This window comes from Squalius cephalus (genome assembly GCF_949319135.1).
Source record: "Squalius cephalus genome assembly, chromosome: 18".
Taxonomy (NCBI): domain Eukaryota; kingdom Metazoa; phylum Chordata; class Actinopteri; order Cypriniformes; family Leuciscidae; genus Squalius; species Squalius cephalus.
Window position 1 is genome coordinate 14,216,476 of NC_137139.1, and position 20,920 is coordinate 14,237,395.

The 20,920-nt window shown below is 37.7% G+C and overlaps 2 protein-coding genes across 2 annotated transcripts in view; one reads left to right on the forward strand and one right to left on the reverse strand.

Annotated features, from left to right (window-relative positions):
- The window catches only part of LOC307145649 (uncharacterized protein), a 296,817-nt gene that overhangs the window by 234,321 nt on the left and 41,576 nt on the right, over positions 1-20,920 (forward strand). Inside the window, exons 12-14 of the mRNA XM_079849011.1 lie at positions 1,805-1,954; positions 2,133-2,282; positions 12,419-12,571. Coding sequence (XP_079705137.1) covers positions 1,805-1,954; positions 2,133-2,282; positions 12,419-12,571 — 453 coding nt within the window. The remainder of the gene's footprint in view (positions 1-1,804; positions 1,955-2,132; positions 2,283-12,418; positions 12,572-20,920) is intronic.
- LOC307145658 (GPI transamidase component PIG-T-like) lies at positions 16,359-17,776 on the reverse strand. Its single transcript, XM_079849025.1, has 3 exons — positions 17,620-17,776; positions 17,383-17,466; positions 16,359-17,293 (listed from the first exon to the last, which is right to left on the reverse strand). Exons 1-3 carry the CDS (start codon positions 17,703-17,705, stop codon positions 17,041-17,043), a joined length of 423 nt encoding a protein of 140 aa, XP_079705151.1. The 5' UTR covers positions 17,706-17,776; the 3' UTR covers positions 16,359-17,040.

Genomic DNA, 20,920 nt, shown 5'->3' on the forward strand with positions numbered 1-20,920 from the left:
AGTTGTAAAGCGCTGTAGTTGTTCTTGAGGGGCGATAATTGAGATTGAATCATAAGACATCATTAAAGATTTACAATTTACAATTGTGTTTCTGATGCTTTCTATTTTCTCAGTGAAGAAATTCATAAAATCATTACTACTAAACTGTAACGGAATATTTTGCTCAGGTGACATCTGTTTATTTGTTAGTCTAGCCACGGTGTTAAATAAAAACCTTGGATTATTTTGGTTATTTTCTATTAGTTTGCGGAGATGCTCAGCCCTGGCCGCTTTTAGGGCCTTTTTATAACGTGACATACTGTCTTTCCACGCGATTCTAAAGACCTCTAAATTAGTTTGTTTCCATTTACGCTCTAAATTACGAGTTTCTCTCTTGATAACCATTCAATGGTTAAAACCATTCAATGGCTTCCGCGAAGTCCATTCATTTCTGTTAATGGACACCTCGAAGGGCATTATCCCGCTTATACCATGGTCACTTACGAAAGAAAGAAATATTTAATCAATTAATAATACGTTTTAGAGTAAAAATCGTGAGGGTTTTTATTTATTAAGTCGAGCGCACTATTTAATATCTCCCGTACACAGGCGTTGCCAAGCAACGTGGCCACAGCGACCCGACCGCAGCAGTTGATCTGTGAGTTTGAGCCAGCGCAATCATTTAGAACTGTCATCAGGCAAATTGACGGGACGCCTTTCCTAGGTGTACATTATCACTTTTTAATGGACACCCTGCAGCCAATCAGAATCGTGTATTCACCCAGACCATGGTATATATTATATTATATTATATTATATTATATTATATTATATTATATTATATTATATTATATTATATTATATTATATTATATAATCTGATTGGTTGCCGAACATTCTAAGGTGTGCATTATTTTCAGGGAAACGCACGGCTAAAGTAGTTCCAGGCAGGTCTTGACCGCATTACAGTTCCATATCACTTCGCGTAGTCAACCGTAATAACGGAAAGTAGGTTACTAGGTTACAATTCATAACAAGAAAAAAAATGACAGACAAGTTTGATTTTCCGGAAGTAAATTTTTATATTTATGGTGAATATGAAAATTTTGACAACTGGGCGACGGCAGTATTTGATAACCCAGATGAAAAAACTAATAAACGGAAGAGGACATCAAAAGCAGCAGACAACAAAAGACATAAAACAATCAGCGAAGAACAGCTAGACAGACTCGAGGGCGAAAAACATCAAGAAAACACCAAAAAAACAACAGCTTGGGCTGTCAATGTGTTTAACCGTGTGAACCGCTATATATCCAAATACAACATCATTGGGCAGTCAGAATTCACATCATCCAACAACGTATTCAAGGCTAATATAAAGGCTAAATAAACTCCGCTTTGCGTCGTGAATGCATTACCACCTCGGGTGTGCATTATTTTTCTAATAATTCAATGGCCTGTCGTCAATTATTCCTTACTTATATTATATTATATTATATTATATTATATTATATTATATTATATTATATTATATTATATTATATTATATTATATTATATTATATTATATTATATTATATTATGGAGCAGTTGAATGCTTGAATCTGATTGGTTGACAAAGTGTGACAAGGTATTTTCAGGGAAACGCACGGCTAAAGTAGTTCCAGGCAGATCTTGACCACATTATGTCCATAACACTTTGCCAAATGATTTCAGTTATTTCTAAGGTCCTTACAACCTACAACATCAAAAGAAACAAAAACTCCAGTGAAAAAAATCATTCAGCATTCAGTGATATGGCTTCTCTGTCATGTGTCTGTATAACAGTAAAGCCAGGAGTCTGTCCAAGGAGAAAATATAAACCAGAAGTGTGTCCCCGGATACGTTTCGCGCCGTGTGCCGATGACAGTGACTGTGCCAAGAGGGAGAAATGCTGCAACAATGGATGTGGACGTCAGTGTATGGATCCAGTTACAGGTATGTTTATATAATATTATGTGCGGTCAATCGATAAAAAATATTAACTAATTAATTGCACCTGACATTCAAGTACTTTTATTTATTGTAATTTCACATTTAATCTCCAAATAATGTGAAAACAGTGAGAAATTCATTCAGCATTCAGTGATATGGCTTCTCTGTCATGTGTTTGTAGTAACAGTAAAGCCAGGAGTGTGTCCATACATAAAATATGTGTGTATGTGGATAGTTGAAGATTCGTGTGCCGGTGACAGTGAGTGTCCCAAAAAGGAGAAATGCTGCCGCACTGCATGCGGTGGACATCAGTGTACGGCTCCAGTTACAGGTATTATATTATATTATATTATATTATATTATATTATATTTAGTGCTGTCAATCAATTAAAAAAATTAACTAGATTAACCACACATTCTTTCTGTGATTAATCACAATTAATCGCAATTAAAAACAAGTTTTTAATATATTTTATATTGTAATAATTTCAAAGTTAATATTCAAATTCATGTAGAAGCAACATAAAGTCAAGTCAAGTCACATTTATTTATATAGCACTTTTTACAATACAGACTGTTTCAAGTTTCATCAGCTTTACAGAGATAACAGGAAAATAATGCAAAAAAAATTGTTTCCGGAAGTAAATATCGTCACAGTCCAGCTTAAATAAAGTCCAGTGATGTTTCATTTTTGTTTTAAAAAAGTTATTGATTTAGTTCATATATCTATCTATCTATATATCTATCTATCTATATATATATCTATCTATATAGCTTCTCTGGAGTAAACTGTGATATCATCGTCCAGCTCAGTTCAGTTCTTGTATAATAGTGTCAATGCAGGCAGATCAATATTATTGTTGAATATTAAATTAATTTTTAATTTAATGTCCCCAACTAAGCAAGCCAAGCCAATGGCAACAAAGGTGAAAAGGCGAAAAAGGTGACAATATAAAGACACTATATTTTAAATACTTGTTTAATGGCATATTTTTATGAATGAAGGCCAGTATCACTGATACTAATACTGCTACTGATTTCTAGATGATGTCTCCTCCAATTTTAAACATTAATTATAACCATTCAATGTTACAATGTATTAAAAGCTATAATTATTTTAAGCATTAATTAGGCTTAACAAATATAACAACTTTTAATTTAAGTGAACTTAAAACAATCCTCGCATAAACCCATAATAAATATAAGCTAAGGCAGAACAATAAAGTACAACATCAAATATCATATTTTCCTGTCTAACAGGTAAGAAACAGAAATTGAAAAAAAGTTATCAAACAGTCTGCACTGCATAAATTATAAATTAAACATAGATTAATCCTTATTAAAGCTACAAAAGTTCTTTAGTGGAGAGCAGAGAGTAATTTTCTCTGTTACCTTTGTTCTTTGTGTGACGGAGCGGTACAATTGTGAAATCAACCTTTTACCAGTAAAGAAATCCGACTACGCCACCCTAGAAATTAACTCTAGGGAACAATGCTCAAAACCCAAAAATGGAGTACATTAAGCACACAGGTTCGGTTCCCTCATAGAAGTAAGCAGGAGACGTGGGTAAAGTATAAAAATACAAATGTTTATTAATGCAAGAATGTTTCTAAAATAGACACTAAAATGTCAGAAGAACAGCATGAGACCCCACTTTAAATGGAGGAAAACAAAATTACAAAAAGAATGAATGTGGGCAATGACACAAAATCAATTTTTAAATATGAAAACAAAATAAAGTAACTAACAGCAGGGCTGAGGCTCCCATCGGCAGGAACAAAATGGAGTCTGGTTTTACAAGAGCACACTTCCACGCACACACACCAAAGTGCACTCAGATCACACTACTACACACTTGAAGTGGTACACAGCACGCAATAAAGAAGAACCACCACCAGAAGGAAGATCCGTTTACCCGTGGGACCCCCAGCTCCTGTAGACAAACAAAAATAATAAACTATAACAAAAAACACAATTAAACACGATTAACTCCACATACAATATAAACAAATGATAATAACGGATGAAGCAACTCCAAACAAAAGGTATCAATATCACATGAAACAAAGAAAAACGTTAAAAGAATCAAATAAATTCACGAGGAATTACAAAGCAACTTGAAATCAGATGTAAGCAGGAAGCAAATCAAGTTGCGGTAATAAAGCAAAAATAACAAAAAAAATAGACAGCACAATATTTCTATAATACAATAACCGAAAGAAAAAAAATCAAACAAGACAAAACAAACTTTACTCCCACAAAAGTATAAACAAGAAAACGAAAACAAAAAAACAAAACGAAACTATTATTTTCTCTCAATAAAATGAGATCGTCGTATTCTCCATGCTGATACTCAAACAGAAAGCAGCCACTACACACAATCGGAACCAGACGAACAGTCCCCTTTCAACAACGATGGTGTGGCGTCTGCACGACAGTATACACAGCAGGACTGCAGGAATGTGAGCAAAACGTCCGCAGCGCAAAGCGGAAGACAGTAGTGGTGGGCGATACTGCAAATTTCGGTATCGATCCGATACCAAGTAAATACAGGGCCAGTATCGCCGATATCGATACCGATACCGATACTTTTTCATTTTAAAAGCATGCACTTGAACTTGTATGCACTTTCCTGTGCTAGAGCAGTGTGTCGATATATGAGGTGAATGCATCATTAATATGCTAAATCTGAATACGTTTTCATGACTACTAAATATTTTGTGATTTGTGCTCGCAACTCGCCTGTAATTAGTCAGTGACTTTTACAAAACTACCCTAATTATAGTACTAGCCTACTAGTATACTAGCCTACTAGTATACTAGCCTACTGTTCAAAAGTTTGGGGTCTGTAAGATTTTTAATTCTCTTCTGCATTTATTTGATCAAAAATACAGTAAAAACTGGAATATTACAATTTAACATAGGTTTTCTATGTCATAGTAAACTGTAATTTATTCATGTGATCAAAGCTGAATTTTCGGCATCATTACTCCAGTAATGATGATAATTCATTGTAATATGCTGATTTGCTGCTCAGGAAACATTTCTTATTATTATCAATGTTGAAAACAGTTTCATATTTTTGTGGAAACCATGATACATTTTATGCAGAATTATTTGATGAACAAAGTTGAAAGAACAGCATTTATATGAAGTAGATTTTTTTTAACAGTGTAAAACCCTTGACTGTCACTTTTGATCAATTTAATGCATCGATCCTTGTTGAATAAAAATATTAATTTCATTAAAAAAATCTTACTGACGTCAACATTTTGAACCGTTATGTACACTTTTGGTTTGTTTATTGCGAAATAACTCCCGATTGTTTCTCTGTCATCTAAGCAAGGCTTCGTTTCCCAAACGCACTGGGCCTGTGAGCACCGGCATCGAACGCTCTCTGTGACTGATTGGTTTCGTTTTGTATACAGATGACTAGGAGAAAAGTTCTATCCTACACAATTATCCGCTAACATTCGCTTATTTTTCAACTTAGAAGCTTATTTTATGCACTGAATTGCGTGATAAATTAATAGAAAATTACTGGTAAAAAAAACACACATTTGGATCGATATTTTTATGTGAGGATCGATCCTTTTCGATACCACGTCAGTATCGATATATCGATACTTCAGGATCGATCCGCCCACCCCTAGAAGACAGCAGCAACGCAGCAAATCCAATAAAAATAGAACGGGATGAAAAGAGAGTGAACGAGAGGGAGAACCCTATAACGAACACAGAGAGACGTTACTAATAATGATACTTGCGCTTTTACGAATACATTACATTTAAAACACTTACCGTCAAGGTATCACCCCAAATAGAAAATGTACAGGCACAGGTCTCTTAATCAGCCGACCGATAACAATGGGGTACAGGAAACCATACCTAAACAGCGTGCGGCAGTGTCAACAGCACAACAACGGTAGTACAATATGCGTTTATACAAATGCACATGCACACACACATACCTGAGAGGCAACCGGTCACTAGATCCACTAAAGCAGCGCCGAAAACACACCGACACCCGGACAAATCGACACTATAAATTTACAAAAAAATGCTTTAAAAGACCAACCAGTTTTAAAATTACCCCCGTTACAGCACAGCACCGCACGCTTACCTGTAACCACCGTAAACACGGGCACTAAAGGGGAAAGTCGGACGTGACGCACCACGGCCAACAACAAATCAGCCCTTATATTACGGATACTGATCGCTGATAGGCAAATCCGGCTGTCAACCACCTAATCTCATTACATTCGATTAACTTTAATGACACACAGCATCAGTGGCTGCTGTCACTTTAAGACCAGCCGCTGCCGAATATGATGCGGATCTCACACGCGTCTCATTTTCTCACAACTCTTTGCGTTCATTTAAGACTTTATTTAACTCATTAAAGATCGCTCTTATGAGGATACTCGACAAAACGGACATTTTGGCATAAATGTGTGTTACTGTTCGTTCAAGCGTGAAAGAGAACTCGATTCTGGTGCGATGTCTGTGCGCTCGATACTGGCGCGCGTCTTCCTGTGCGTTGTGTGTCACATAGACAGGACATTCACGGGCAGCGCGTTCTCGTTTGTCTTATCGCGCTTGAATGGTTAAAAAGCATTGGATGAATACGAGCGTGATCATATAATGTAAGCAACCAAAGGATGACAGAAAATACGAATGCTGCGTTCATTGCGTTAAATATTTTAAAGGCTTAAACTGGACTAAAATTAATCGCATGCATTAACGCATTAACTTTGACAACACTAATTATATTAGGCTATATTATATTATATTATATTATTATACTATGGGGCAGTTGAATGTTTGAATCTGATTGGTTGACAAAGATTCTAAGGTGTGCAGGGGCGTAGCTACGTGGTGGCCAGGGGGGGGCCACGGCCACCATTGGTCAAGGCTCGGCCCCCCTGCCCCCCCCCCCCCCCCAACCTCACGGCCCCACCCCCAGTCTGAGGAGGGGGGGAATAAAAAAAAACCTCCTGAACAGAAACGGTCTAAAGGAAGGTCTAGACTAGCACTGGATACCACTGTAACTAACACTTGAGTAAGTTGGTGATACTTGAAAGCATAATTGAAATGATAAGATCATAATAGTTATCTTCTCACTCAGTTTAATGTGTAAGAATGTGTCGACATAGAGGAAGGGTGGCCGTGGCAGAGTGAGTTGAGTTGGGCTGCTGCGTGCTGCTGTTATTATTTTTGCAAATTTGTATGATTATCTCTGGCTAGCGAGCCAGCTAGCTAACGTTAGTTAGCTTAACTCAATTCCAATGTGTCACTTAGGGCCGTTACATAGTCAACGCGAGCGACGCGCTCCATTTCATAGTCAAAACAGTGGACGCAAGCGTCACGGGCGATGCGTGAAATGATATACACCGCTCACGCAACAGGGGGTAGTATAGTCATAGTAGAGTCATAGCACTGAACGCCCGTCTATTTCGCTTCAAAAGCTGGACGCGCGAATGGATTCAAAATGTTCAAGCGTCGAACTAGACGCGAATTTGACGCTCTATTCGCGTTTGGTGCAAACGCAGCATAGGCTAATAACAGGCTGCGATGTCAAGATTGCAATGCTGGAATGTGTGTGTCAGAGAGAGAGAGGCGCGGGCGCGATCGAACAGTGGAAACAAAAACAAAACATAGCCTACTCCAATCATTTTGTTCATACAGGACATCGTTAAAACTGCAAAGTGTTTAGCCTACTTATATTTATGTAAAACACAACATTGTGCTTTTGTCAAACTGTAACCTACAACTGTCACCCAACCGAATTCACACACACACACACACACATTGTAGAGGAGATATATACGCTCGCATAATTTTTCCTCTTCGCCCGCCATTGTATTCAAACCTTCTTCTGTAAACATAATATAGGCTACTTGAATTAATGTACAATATTTGCAGTGTCGCCCCCACCGACAACGCATAATAATAAATTGAATATTGCACTTAAAATGCTATGGTTTACCTAAATAAATTATCGCCTAAAATGACTAATTATATTGTGTCTTTCTGTCATTTGCACTAAAAACATCCCCGTCTCATGTTAAGGTCCCTAACCCCTCACATAATCATGACACATCGCACTCGCACATTATCTAAGCACCCATCCCAATAACATGGATTATCAATAAGACATTATTAGTGTCCATAAGGAAGTTCAATCCATTGTTTATGGCCTGACGAGCTGCGGGAAAACCGCTACTCTGAGTGACGCGGTGCGTGAGTTTTAAAATAGTAGTTTTTGACAATCAAGTGCCACCCCAAATAAAAGACTGGCCCAAGCTGGCCCCCCCAGAAATAATGTCCTGGCTACGCCCCTGAAGGTGTGTAGTTATTTTCAGGGAAACGCACGGCTAAAGTAGTTCCAGGCAAGTCTACAACTTCCAAAAATCTTTTTTTCTACAGTGAAAAAATCATTCAGCATTCAGTGATATGGCTTCTTTGTCATGTGTCTGTATAACAGTAAAGACAGGAGTGTGTCCTACTACAGGGGCGCCATTAAGAATTTAAAGGGGGGCATGCAAGAAAGAATTTTGAGCCCCTTCTTCCAGTTGAATGCGTTTTCAGGGAAACGCACGGCTAAAGTAGATCCAGGCAGATCTTGACCACATTATGTCCATAACACTTTGCCAAATGATTTCAGTTATTTCTAAGGTCCTTACAACCTACAACATCAAAAGAACCAAAAACTCCAGTGAAAAAGACATTCAGCATTCAGTGATATGGCTTCTCTGTCATGTGTCTGTATAACAGTAAAGCCAGGAGTGTGTCCAACTCAAGCGGCAACCTCCCCTTCTCCAGAGAATGTCTAATAGGAAGAGAATTGGCACTCTCTGCTTACTTCCGGTTTCTGGACTGGCTGCAGTAACACGTCTCTGTCCATGCGGGGGCGCTCGCAGGCGAGTGCAGAATGAATGGAGGTCTATGGCGAAAAACCCTCAAAATCCACTTTTCTCAGGATATAATTTTTTGTCTAGTAATTTGAATGTTGTATTCAAAAGGAGATGCAAAGAAATTACACATTGCTGGGTGTTAGATTTTTTAGAGTCACTTATTTGCTTTAAAAAGTCTTTTAAAATGTCAATGACGTCAGAATGCTGACGTCATTAGCAGAATGCTAGCGTGTTATGGGCAACAACAACTCAACCTGTAAGAAATCGAAAAGAAATAAGTACTCGTTCATTCAACTTTCGACCTATAACCCATGTTGAACTTGCAAAACTTACAATAAAATCTGAGATTTCTCAACGGGAATCGGGTGAAAGAGACACATTTAGCCGTCTAGCCCCATAGACTCCCATTCAGTCTGCACTCGCCCGCGATCACCTCCAGTGGAACTCTAATGGAACTGCAACCAAGATCAATACAATGGGGCTAATAGGAAGTGCCAAGGCTCTCCGTAGACGGGCTATGCCTTCTCTCTCTTGAAACCAACACGGAAGTGAGTTAAACTGCAATTCATTGACTGGCCGCTTGGGCTGGCTGCAGAAATGAGTCAAATCTGTATCTCCCTCATGTTAAAATTACCAATTTTACAGCAGAAAAAAACATGTTTACAGCCTGGATCTCTATGTGGCTTTGGTCTATACAGCTAATTTTGCCCTTCATAACAACTGTGAGGGGGGTGAATTATTTTATAACTCATCCGTTTAGTTGATTAATATTTAAATTTAAGGGTGTGGCTACTGGCCACTTGAGTGACAGGTGGATTGCCGCTGTCAATGCTAGCCGTTTGTCTGCTGTTAGCCGTCACTTCACCTCAGCAAATGTTGCTGCTGAACTTGCCTTCTCTGCAGTGTTTGTGCTTTTTTTTTCGGGATTATTTCATACAATTTAATCCTTGGGTACAAAGCCCACGTCTTTGGATTCCGTCGAGTATCGTTCGAGAGAACAACCAGCGCTGTATTTCAGTTGTTTTCCTCTGTGAACATGCACTAATGGATGTCTGACAATTTCGTTGATTTTTGGGGTTTTCAAATTTAAAAACGTCAATAAAGGCTCGTTCGTTCTGCTCTCACGGAACAGATGGATTATAATATGCTTATGTACCGTCAGATGAAATCATGCAGGCGTCGGCGCTTTCTCCGTCCGTGCAATAAATGCACATGAATGAGCGCGGATTTCTAGCGCATTTACTTGCACTTCAAAGGCAATATATCTATGGTTTAACGGTTTAACCCATTTGAGAGGCGGCCAAAATCAGAATTTAAAATGGACTGAATAAGCTCTCTACGAACTTGAGCGATGCTGCGCTGACGGACCATGAAAGAGTGACTGACATGTGCACATAAATCACTGTCACACACAAACACTCTCGAAGTAATACACAGTCTCACTTGTAGCCATGTCTTTTAACTATTATAATATTTCGAAGGGGCGGGCAAAAATAGGAACTTTTAATTGGCTTAACATCATCAGCTAACTCAATCACATCGAGCTAGGTGATTTCAGATAGCCAGGCCAGAGAATGTCTAATAGGAAGAGAATTGGCACTCGCCACTCTCTGCTTACTTCCGGTTTCTGGACTGGCTGCAGTAACACGTCTCTGTCCATGCGGGGGCGCTCGCAGACGAGTGCAGAATGAATGGAGGTCTATGGTGAAATACCCCTCAAAATCCACTTTTCTCAGGATATAATTTTTTGTCTAGTAATTTGAATGTTGTATTCGAAAGGAGATGCAAAGAAATTACACATTGCTGGGTGTTAGATTTTTTAGAGTCACTTATTTGCTTTAAAAAGTCTTTTAAAATGTCAATGACGTCAGAATGCTGACGTCATTAGCAGAATGCTAGCATGTTATGGGCAACAACAACTCAACCTGTAAGAAATCGAAAAGAAATAAGTACTCGTTCATTCAACTTTCGACCTATAACCCATGTTGAACTTGCAAAACCTACAATAAAATCTGAGATTTCTCGGCAATTGGGTGAAAGAGACACATTTAGCCGTCTAGCCCCATAGACTCCCATTCAGTCTGCACTCGCCCGCGATCACCTCCAGTGGAACTCTAATGGAACTGCAACCAAGATCGATACAATGGGGCTAATAGGAAGTGCCAAGGCTCTCCGTAGACGGGCTCTGGCCAGGCTCATATCTATGGCCAGGCTCCTCAGCTCCACTCACGCCCCGCCTGTTTGCCTATTTTCTGTTATCCGGGAGTGACGCAAGGCCAAGATGGCGACGGCCGGCTCCGCCCACTTTAGGCTTCAAAAATGCTCTTCAGAAACCTACGGGTGACGTCACGGACACTACGTCCATATTTTTTTACAGTCTTTTTACAGTCTATGGTCCAACTCCAAACTCAAAGTATGAAGCAGCAATGTGTGCCCTGATACGTCCCATGTCGTGTGCCGATGACAGTGACTGTTCCAACGATCTGAAATGCTGCAGCAATGCATGTGCAGTTCACGTGTGTATGGCTCCAGTTACAGGTATTATATTATATTATGTGCGGTCAATCGATAAAAAATATGAACTAATTAATTGCACCTGACATTCATGTACTTTTATATATTGTAATTTCACATTTAATCTCCAAATAATGTAGAAACAACATAAAGACAGTAGCCAATATTTTAAACATTTGTTTAATGGCATCTTTTTATTAAAAAAAGCCATTCATTTTAGCCATTAATTATAGGCATTCAGCATTACAGTATAATTGAAATCTATCAAATTTAAAGTAGTACCCACCTACCCGGCAGTGTAACACTTTATTATAACATTCAGTTATAAGTCATTTATAAGTGGTTAGTTAATGATGAACTAATAATTTACAAAACATTCATAAATGGTTTGCAAGTGATACACTAACATTTTATGTATGTTTTGTAAATTCCGTTACAAGTCATTTACAAGTGATTAGTAAATGATTAACTAATTATTTACAAAACATGGCTATATGCGTTCATAAATGATTAATAAGTGATATGTTAAATATTTTATGTATGTTTTGTAGATTCAGTTATAAGTCATTTACATTTGATTAGTTAATGATTAACTAACCATTTACAAAACATGAATATGCGTTTCATAAATGTTTAATAAATTGTGGGGGTTTTTGTATGTATGTAGCAATAGAGTAGAGGGTGCAGAAAGTGTTGTAAATGTCTTGTATACACGTACAGATCATTTGTAACAGGTAAGTAACAGTGCTCAACACAATGATGTGTAAACGCATGAATAAATAATTTACAACACTTTCTGCATCCCCTAATCTAAAGTGTAAACTATTCATCACTTGTAAATGTGTTACACATCATTTGTAGATTGCCACTTCAGGCATAAGATCAACGAATTGTGAATGTTATGAATGTTTTGTAAATGATTAGTTCATCATTAAATAACCACTTATAAATGACTTACAACTGAACGTTATTATAAAGTGTTAAATTCATTCAGCATTCAGTGATATGGTTTCTCTGTCATGTGTCTATATAACAGTAAAGCCAGGAGTGTGTCCAAACACAAAATATGAAGAAATAAGGTGTATCAAGAAGGGTGAAGAGCTGTGTGCCGATGACAGTGAGTGTCCCAAAAAGGAGAAATGCTGCCGCACTGCATGCGGTGGACGTCAGTGTACGGCTCCAGTTACAGGTATTATATTATATTATATTATATTATATTATATTATATTATATTATATTATATTATATTATATTATATTATATTATATTATATTATATTATATTATATTGTATTGTATTGTATTATATTATTATAGTACTGTCAGTCGATAAATATATATATATTTATATATTTATATATTGTAATAATTTCACATTTAATCTCCAAATTAATGTAGAAACAACATAAAGACAGTAGCCATATTTTAAACTTTTGTTTTATGACATTGTTTTATTAAAAAAAAAAAAAAAACATTAATTTTAGCCATTAATTATAGGCATTTAGCATTAGAGTATAATTGAAATCTATCAAATTTAACATTTATTAGGCTTTAAAATTTATAACAACTTTTAATTTAAGTGAACTTAAAACAATCTTCACATAAAACCATTATAATGAATGTCACATTTACCAGCCCTTCAATATATCAGAGCTCGATTGTTTTATATTGGCCCAGTCAGACCAGTTCAGATTTTTACTTGTCCTGGTAGACTGCACAAAAGGTTATTGTAACATAAATTATATAGTAAATAGATCAATCCTTATTAAAGTTAAACAAGTTATTCAGTCAAGAACAGTGAATGATTTTCTCTCTTTTGTTTTTTAATTAACATTAATGACAGACATCACAGCAGCAGGTTTGTTAGGCTGTTGTCACTTTTAAGACCTGACGCACATGATGCATCACAACTCTTTACGTTTATTTAAGACTTCACTGAACTCATTTAAGACTGTGTTTGCGAGGGTACTTTACAAAACGGCCATTTTGACATAATTTTGTGTGTTTTTTGTCATTCAAGCGCTGTTTGAAGCAGCTTTCTGTGCATGCGTTAACGCGTTAACTTTGACAACACTAATATTATATTATATTATATTTAGTGGTGGGCCTTTATCGGCGTTAACGCGCTGATGACGCAATCTACCCGCGGGCGCGAGGAACACCCGGCTGCAACGCATCATATTCGTCGTCATCTTAAGTAAACACGGCTGAAAGTGAAAGCTGGTGAAAAAGATCGGTGCAACATCCATTATTTGGACTTGGTTCGGATTTAAGCCGTCCGACGAGCAGCAGCAAACTATATAGACAGAGTGTGTGGGGTAACAGTTCGGTAAGTTAACACACGACTAATCCGTTCTACCACCTCAAATTCAAAACGAAACATATCACTGAATACCAGCGCGCGCGTATTATTCCCAATATATCTTAGTGGTGTAGCACATAATCTCTGTCTGCGCCCGATTTTAAGAATCGTTGTTGTGTTTCTTTTTAACTGAAAAGACATCAGTTAGACAATATTCTAATTTTAAATTTGGGGTTTCATAAGCTCCAAGCCATAATAAACATTAGACCTACTTAAGTCTCTGCAGCTAGTGTACTTACATTTTATTTATCTGCAAAATTATGTTGTATACTTACAGTTTTGCACAATATATGTTCTCAAAACTACATACACCCTTTAAAAAAAAAAAAAAAAAACATTTAGCAGTTGTTTAGCAGGGTCTGTGTAACCTGTTCTGAAATGGTTTTATTATAATATATATCGTTATCGCAAGAGGCTGCAATGTATATCACAATATGGATTTTAGGCCATATCGCCCATCCCTAATTGATAGCCTATAGTAGTTGATAATAACATAGGCCTACCTAATGTTGCCTACAGACGGTAACAGTACAGTAGTAACCTTTTACAGTCTATGAGTAGAACAGCTTTCTCAAGCAGTTTGTGATGCATTGTGGAAACAGGAGATGAGCCCCTGGTCTAATGCGCCACCTGGCTTGAGAAACCCGTTCTCAAAGACTTACTTTTATAGTCATTATTTGGGTAGCACACATATTCTGAATGCCTTCGGCAGAATTCAAATGAGCCATTTTAATCTAGATTAATCTAGATTCATTTCAAAATTAATCTAGATTAATCTAGATTAAAAAAATTAATCTATGCCCACCTCTAATTATATTATATTATTACGGGGCTGTTGAATGATTGAATCTGATTGGTTAACGAAGATTCTAAGGTGTGTAATTATTTTCAGGGCTAAAGTAGTTCCAGGCAGGTCTTGACCGCATTACGTACATGTCTATATCACTTTGCCAAATAATTTCAGTTATTTCAAAGGTCCTTACAGCAACAACAGCAAAATAACTAAAACCCAAGACGAATAAGACATGACATTTTAAAGTAGAAAGACTGAAATAGTTCTTTCTTGTAAAACTTATTCCAACAACATATAGGCACAACTTTTTTTACTGTGAAAAAAATCATTCAGCATTCAGTGATATGGCTTCTCTGTCATGTGTTTGTATAACAGTAAAGCCAGGAGTGTGTCCAATCAAAAAAAAATATAAGCCAGGACAGTGTGCCAAGATAAGTTTCTTGTCGTGTGCCAAAGACAGTGACTGTGCCAACAATGAGAAATGCTGCAACAATGGATGTGGACTTCAGTGTATGGCTCCAGTTAAAGGTATATTATATTATAATAATACATAGAACGTAATTCACTCAGTAAGTAAAACTAGCTATTCGTGTCCTGAGTGTTTTGTGCTATACATCTGATGCTTAATTCCACTAAATGGCCAGACTAAATCTGAATCTCTATCCATACAGTCTAGGTGCCTAACTGAAGTGAATCCAGTGTGTGCCGAATACTGTTCCCATGATGGTCAGTGCCCTGCCGGACAGAAATGCTGCTCAACACCTGTGATCATGCATGCAGTGAAACTGCTGATTTAACCACTGGAAAGAGTTGTGAGAATGATTTTGCATAATACATACTTCATTTTTAATTCTTTTACTTAAATCAATTCAGTGCTTAATTTTTTTTTCTTGCAAGCTTATCATTTGTATGCTTTTGAGAACAAAATGTACCAACACATTAGTGTGTTGAAATAACGGAAGCATATGGACATGGCTAGACGGCTAACTAAATATAATAACCCCATGACCTAAGTAACAAGCTGAAGTAATAAAAAAACTAATTTGCTTTGCCGGGTGTGTTTCTGAATTGCACATATGTAGAACTAATCATATTAGAGAAAGATGGTGTAATGAGTCATGTTACCTTTGTCATGTACCTATCCTATATTAATTGTTGTGTAGTTTTTGCCGGTGGGATTCTCTGTGATTGATATGTCCTCCCGGCCGTGAATAAAGCATATTCAAAGGCATTGTTGATCTTATTTTCATTCCCAAGTGATAGTGCTGAAGTGGAACAAGTGGAGAGACGTCTAGTACAGTAGAGTACAAATTTGTAGGTGTCTAAAAGTAGATGCCAGGTTAACTTAAGTCATGTGCGTAGGGGAATGTCTACCACTATACGTATAGGCCTATATATTATTGATTTTGAGTAGCCCTGGCAGCTACAAATCCCACTTGTCCAAAATCCAATTCATAACCATACTTTGAACATCAGTCTCTTCTGGCTTGGACTGTATCATGTTGCACAGCAGTTTCACATTCATTCTGGAGAGACAAATTGCTTCCTGCTGGAAATGTTTTGTATTGTGCCTAGTTAGGACACTGTGTATGTACACTGACATACTTGTGTCTGTAGGGCCAGGCAAAAATAGGTAAGCGGATGATGGTACTACTTGGATAGTTTGATTTGATCAGTGGAACCAGTGAGTTACTACAAATCTGTTTAACTACATTACCTGCATATGTGTATAACAAACTACCATGCTATATACATACACATGCATTCCTCCTCAAAATCCCTTATGGCATGAACAAAAAACGTTCTCAACACGTTATGGGTTTCCAGTTAATTTATTATGGGAAAGTTATCCAGTGTTAAAGAGCTGCTTCATAATTTGAATTCAATAACACACAGTCTGGAAGTCATTATGTGGTCAGCCCATGGGCAAATGCACAAAAATAAAGGCAAAACAAAAAAAAAACAGTCCAGTCCTTCAAAACAACACATATTTGAATATCAGTGCATTACAGAAAGTGGAAAATACTTGACACATTCTTAGACATCAATTTTCAGTAGTTGGATTGTAGTGTCTGTTTCTGTGACACTTGGTTACGCTCTCAAAGAGGTGACGTAAACTGAGACGACTTAACATCACGCTCTTCCATGTATATTTATCCCAGAAGCTCGAACCATGCAGTTCCTGTGAGAAACGTTCACGTTCAAACTATGGTTTTTCTAAAAACACTGCAGAATAAAAGTCTTTGCTTATGTGACTGGACAAAAAAAAACAAAAAACAGTGCCTAATCTAGTGCTTGTGACTCACAAAACAAAACATAAAAAGGTGGCTAATCCATCTGTCTTGGAAGCTCATTTGTTCAACAAAAGTTCAGAACAGTCACTTGGCATCGAGTCCTTCCAGGGCTGAAAAGCATCTTCAAACTCCAGCAGATGCCGTTTTAGAGTCATGATTCTCTCAGCTGCCTAATATGGACATTTCAGGCATCAGACCTGCTCTCGGCAGTTAGGTCAGCAGTGGCACTCCCCTTATGCGACGAACGAGGTTGGTCAATCGTTTGGCCAGCGGTGGACTCGGTTCATCCACCTGGAACGTGCGGGTCAGCAAGTTGTAAAAGGAGCCGTACCCCACCGCGACCACCGTGCAGGTGAGGCAGATGACGTTGTAGGGCATGCTGAAGTCAGGTGTGGGTAGATTTACCAGCAGGGGTTCGGTGTACACTCGAACAAAGTAGCTTGATTCTTCTTTGACTGGGACACTGGAAGTCAGAGGTGAAAATGTTTCGAAGAACCAAAACAAATAAGGCACACTTATTTACTATTAACACCAAGGCCAGTTTATACTTACAAACTGCTAAACAACGGTTGGTCTTGTGTGAAGTTGGTGTTCATTGCAACCATACTTGGCACAAGGGCGCTGACCACAGAGGACCTGCAATAACATTTATGGCACATCAGTCAGATATAGGGAGTGGCAGACAAGATGAGTAACAAACTCTTACAACAATAATGACATTTTAGCCTATATATTTGAATTACAAAAAGAAATGTATCTTTCAAAATGCTTGATAAGCAAGAGTCTTACCCAACGTAGAAGCCGTGGTTGGGATCAGGGGTGTACTCAGTCCATTTGAGCAGGGCCCTTTCAAACTGTACCGTGACCTCTGTCATCGAGTCGGTAACTGGATCAGCATCTCCAGTAGATGAGGACGATGGCGGTCTTTAGCGGGCTGGTAGTGAATGTAACCTAAAGGACAAGGAACAAAGGTCTATAAACTCTTTATGCTCCTGAGCATGAACCAGACCTTTTCTGTCCACTAAGGATGATTTAAAAAAAAAAAAAAAAAGGATAGTTTCTAATAGCTTTAAACTTTATTATTGTGCCTTTAATTTTTTTTTACTTTCTCATTTTAAAGAATGTTGAAACTACATTTCCCTACTCAGACGATCCCTATCAAAAGCTACTCTCAATGCGCTGAGTTGCGCTTTGGGAAAACATCGTTGTTGTGAATCTGGAAAGGTCATCATCTCAATTGTCACATCAATTGCCTTGAATTGATGGCTGTATTTCTGACCCTGATGTACTTCCTCCAACAGTTAAGGGGCTACCATGTCCTAGTGCGGGTGGACAACACTTCAGTAGTCACCTACATAAATCTCCAAGGCGGACTGCATTCGCACTGTTTAAAAAGGTTCTGCTTTGGAATCAGGACAAGCTCCTGTCCCTCAGGGTGATTTACATTCCTGGGCATTTGAATGTGGGAGCAGTCTTTCTGTCAGGCTGTGACACACAGGGAATGGAAATGCCACCCCGAGGTAGTCAAACAGATTTGGGAAAGATTTTACGAAGTAGAAGAGAACGACAGGCTATATGCCCTACTGAAGGGGAATCCATGCAGTAAAACTCATGGAGTTTTACTGCATGGATCATGCATGCAGTAAAACTGAATCATGGAGAATCATGCATGCAGTAAAACTGCTGATTTAACCACCGGAAAGAGTTGTGAAAATGATTTAGCATAGTACATACTTTTTTTACTTGAATCAATTCAGTGCTTCATTTTTTTTTCTCTTCTCTTGCATGCTTAATATTTATATGCTTTTGAGAAAAAAATCTACAAAAATTTTAGCCAAAATTAGTGTGTTGAAATAACGGAAGCATATGGACATGGCTAGACAGCTAATTAAACATATTAACCCCATGACCTAAGTAACAAGCTGAAGTAATAAAAAAAAAACTAATTTGCTTTGCCGGGTGTGTTTCTGAATTGCACATGTAGAACTAATCATATTAGAGAAAGATGATGTAGTGAGTCATTTTACCTTTGCCATGTAGCCTACCTGTTCCATATAAACTGTTGTATTATTTTTGCCAGTGGGATTCTCTGTGACTGATATGAGGTCCTCCCGGTCGTGAATAAAGCTTCTTGTACTGTGTATTCAGCTCTTACGGTGATTTTCTGCAGCCTGCAAGACTTCAAGTTACACCCCTTCAAGTTACACCCCTTCAAGTTACGTCCACTTCAAGTTACGCCCCTTCAAGTTACACCTCTTCAAGTTACACCCCTTCAAGTTACGCCCCTTCAAGTTACACCCCTTCAAGTTACGCCCCTTCAAGTTACACCCCCTTCAAGTTACACCACTTCAAGTTACGTCCCTTCAGGTTACGTCCACTTCAAGTTACGCCCCTTCAAGTTACACCTCTTCAAGTTACACCCCTTCAAGTTACGCCCCTTCAAGTTACACCCCTTCAAGTTACGCCCCTTCAAGTTACACCCCCTTCAAGTTACACCACTTCAACGCTTTTGAATCTCTCTCGCACGAGTTTAACATAAACTGAACATACTAGAGTTGATTAAACTGACTCTTAGCTGTTCAGGAACCGAAATGCTTGATTTGGGTAAAGCAAGCTGCAATTTGCATTAGTGCCAGGGTACTGATAATGTATTGCAAGAAACCATATTGCAATGTATTGTTTTATCAATTATTCGTCCCACCTCAACTAAAGTGTGGAGCAACCCTTACGAAAAAGAAGTATACTTCAAGTAAATTTTATTAAGTTTACTTAAGTAATGTTCAAGTATATTTTTAAGTATACTTTATGTAGTAAGTATACTAATATCAATGTGTACTTGTAGTAAACTTGTAAGTGTACTATTTCAATACTGCTTGGGATTAAATTGGCCCACTTTTAGTATATAAAAGTATGTTTAAGTGTACTATACGTGTAACAGTTGTAAACTTTAAGTACGCAACTAGGTTTCTCATTTGTAATGCATCTGTACAACAAGTAGTAGTAGTTTAGTAGTAGTAGTTTACTCTTTTTAATAGATGTAGCACATTTTTTAGTTTATGAAAGTACACGCTTTACGTCCCTGACGCGCGATTTGCCATAGAAGCGTGCGTTCTTAACGCGCGCTTTGTGGTCACGGAAAACGCGCGTCACAAACGCGCGGTTTTTGCATCAAAACGCGCGTTGACGTGTGATCTGCCATTTAAAACGCACGTTTGCAACGTGCGCTTTGGGGTCATTTTGCGCTTTCCTACGTCGTTTTGTTAAAAAAGCGCCGTTTAAACAGGACGTTTAAAAAAAATCGAGAATGTGCGATAAAAGTGCGATAATCAATTTTGATTAATTTGAGTAAAAATGTGTTTTCTTTACCAAGAAAGTGGCAAGATGAAAACCACTATTTTCTGTTTCAAACTTTCACATAGCATCTTTAGGTTATAATATCATAAAAAATTCAAATCCAGATTTGGATTTTATAAAAACGGATTATTTTCCCCAAAAAATGCAATAAATTCATGACACTTTTTTCCCAAAATGCTATCATATTAAAACTGTTGAAATCAGCCGTCGCTAAGAAATATCTCCTGAACTTTTTTGACGGCGATCAGCTCACAAAAACTGATTTTGCACGGGCACTTTGCACTGCTCCCTGAATCGCGACGCGCTTATTCATTTGTGGATGTAAACTGAATCTATAAGTCAGCTATGCTGTTTACTTCTGAATGTTATTTCATTCTGGAGCACTTAACGATATCCTACTGTGTAATAGTAGCCTATGCTATTCACCAACTAAACATATCCTATTCAATGTGTTCACAGTCTCTTTCACGGGCATCATTTGTATAGCCTATACAAACTGTCTGCTCAAGCATAGCGTTTTCTCGGAGTTCACTGTGTGCTTTCTACCATGCACAAATAAAAATATCACTGAAATTTTGCTGTGTAATTGTAACAATGAGCACTCAAACACACCAAACCAACAATTACTAAAAACACACACAAAAACTGTTTTTTTTTACGGGCATTTTGCACTAGTATTTATTAAAATCAAAAGTTGTTGTTAACATTACTTAATGCACTGCGAACTAGCAGGGTA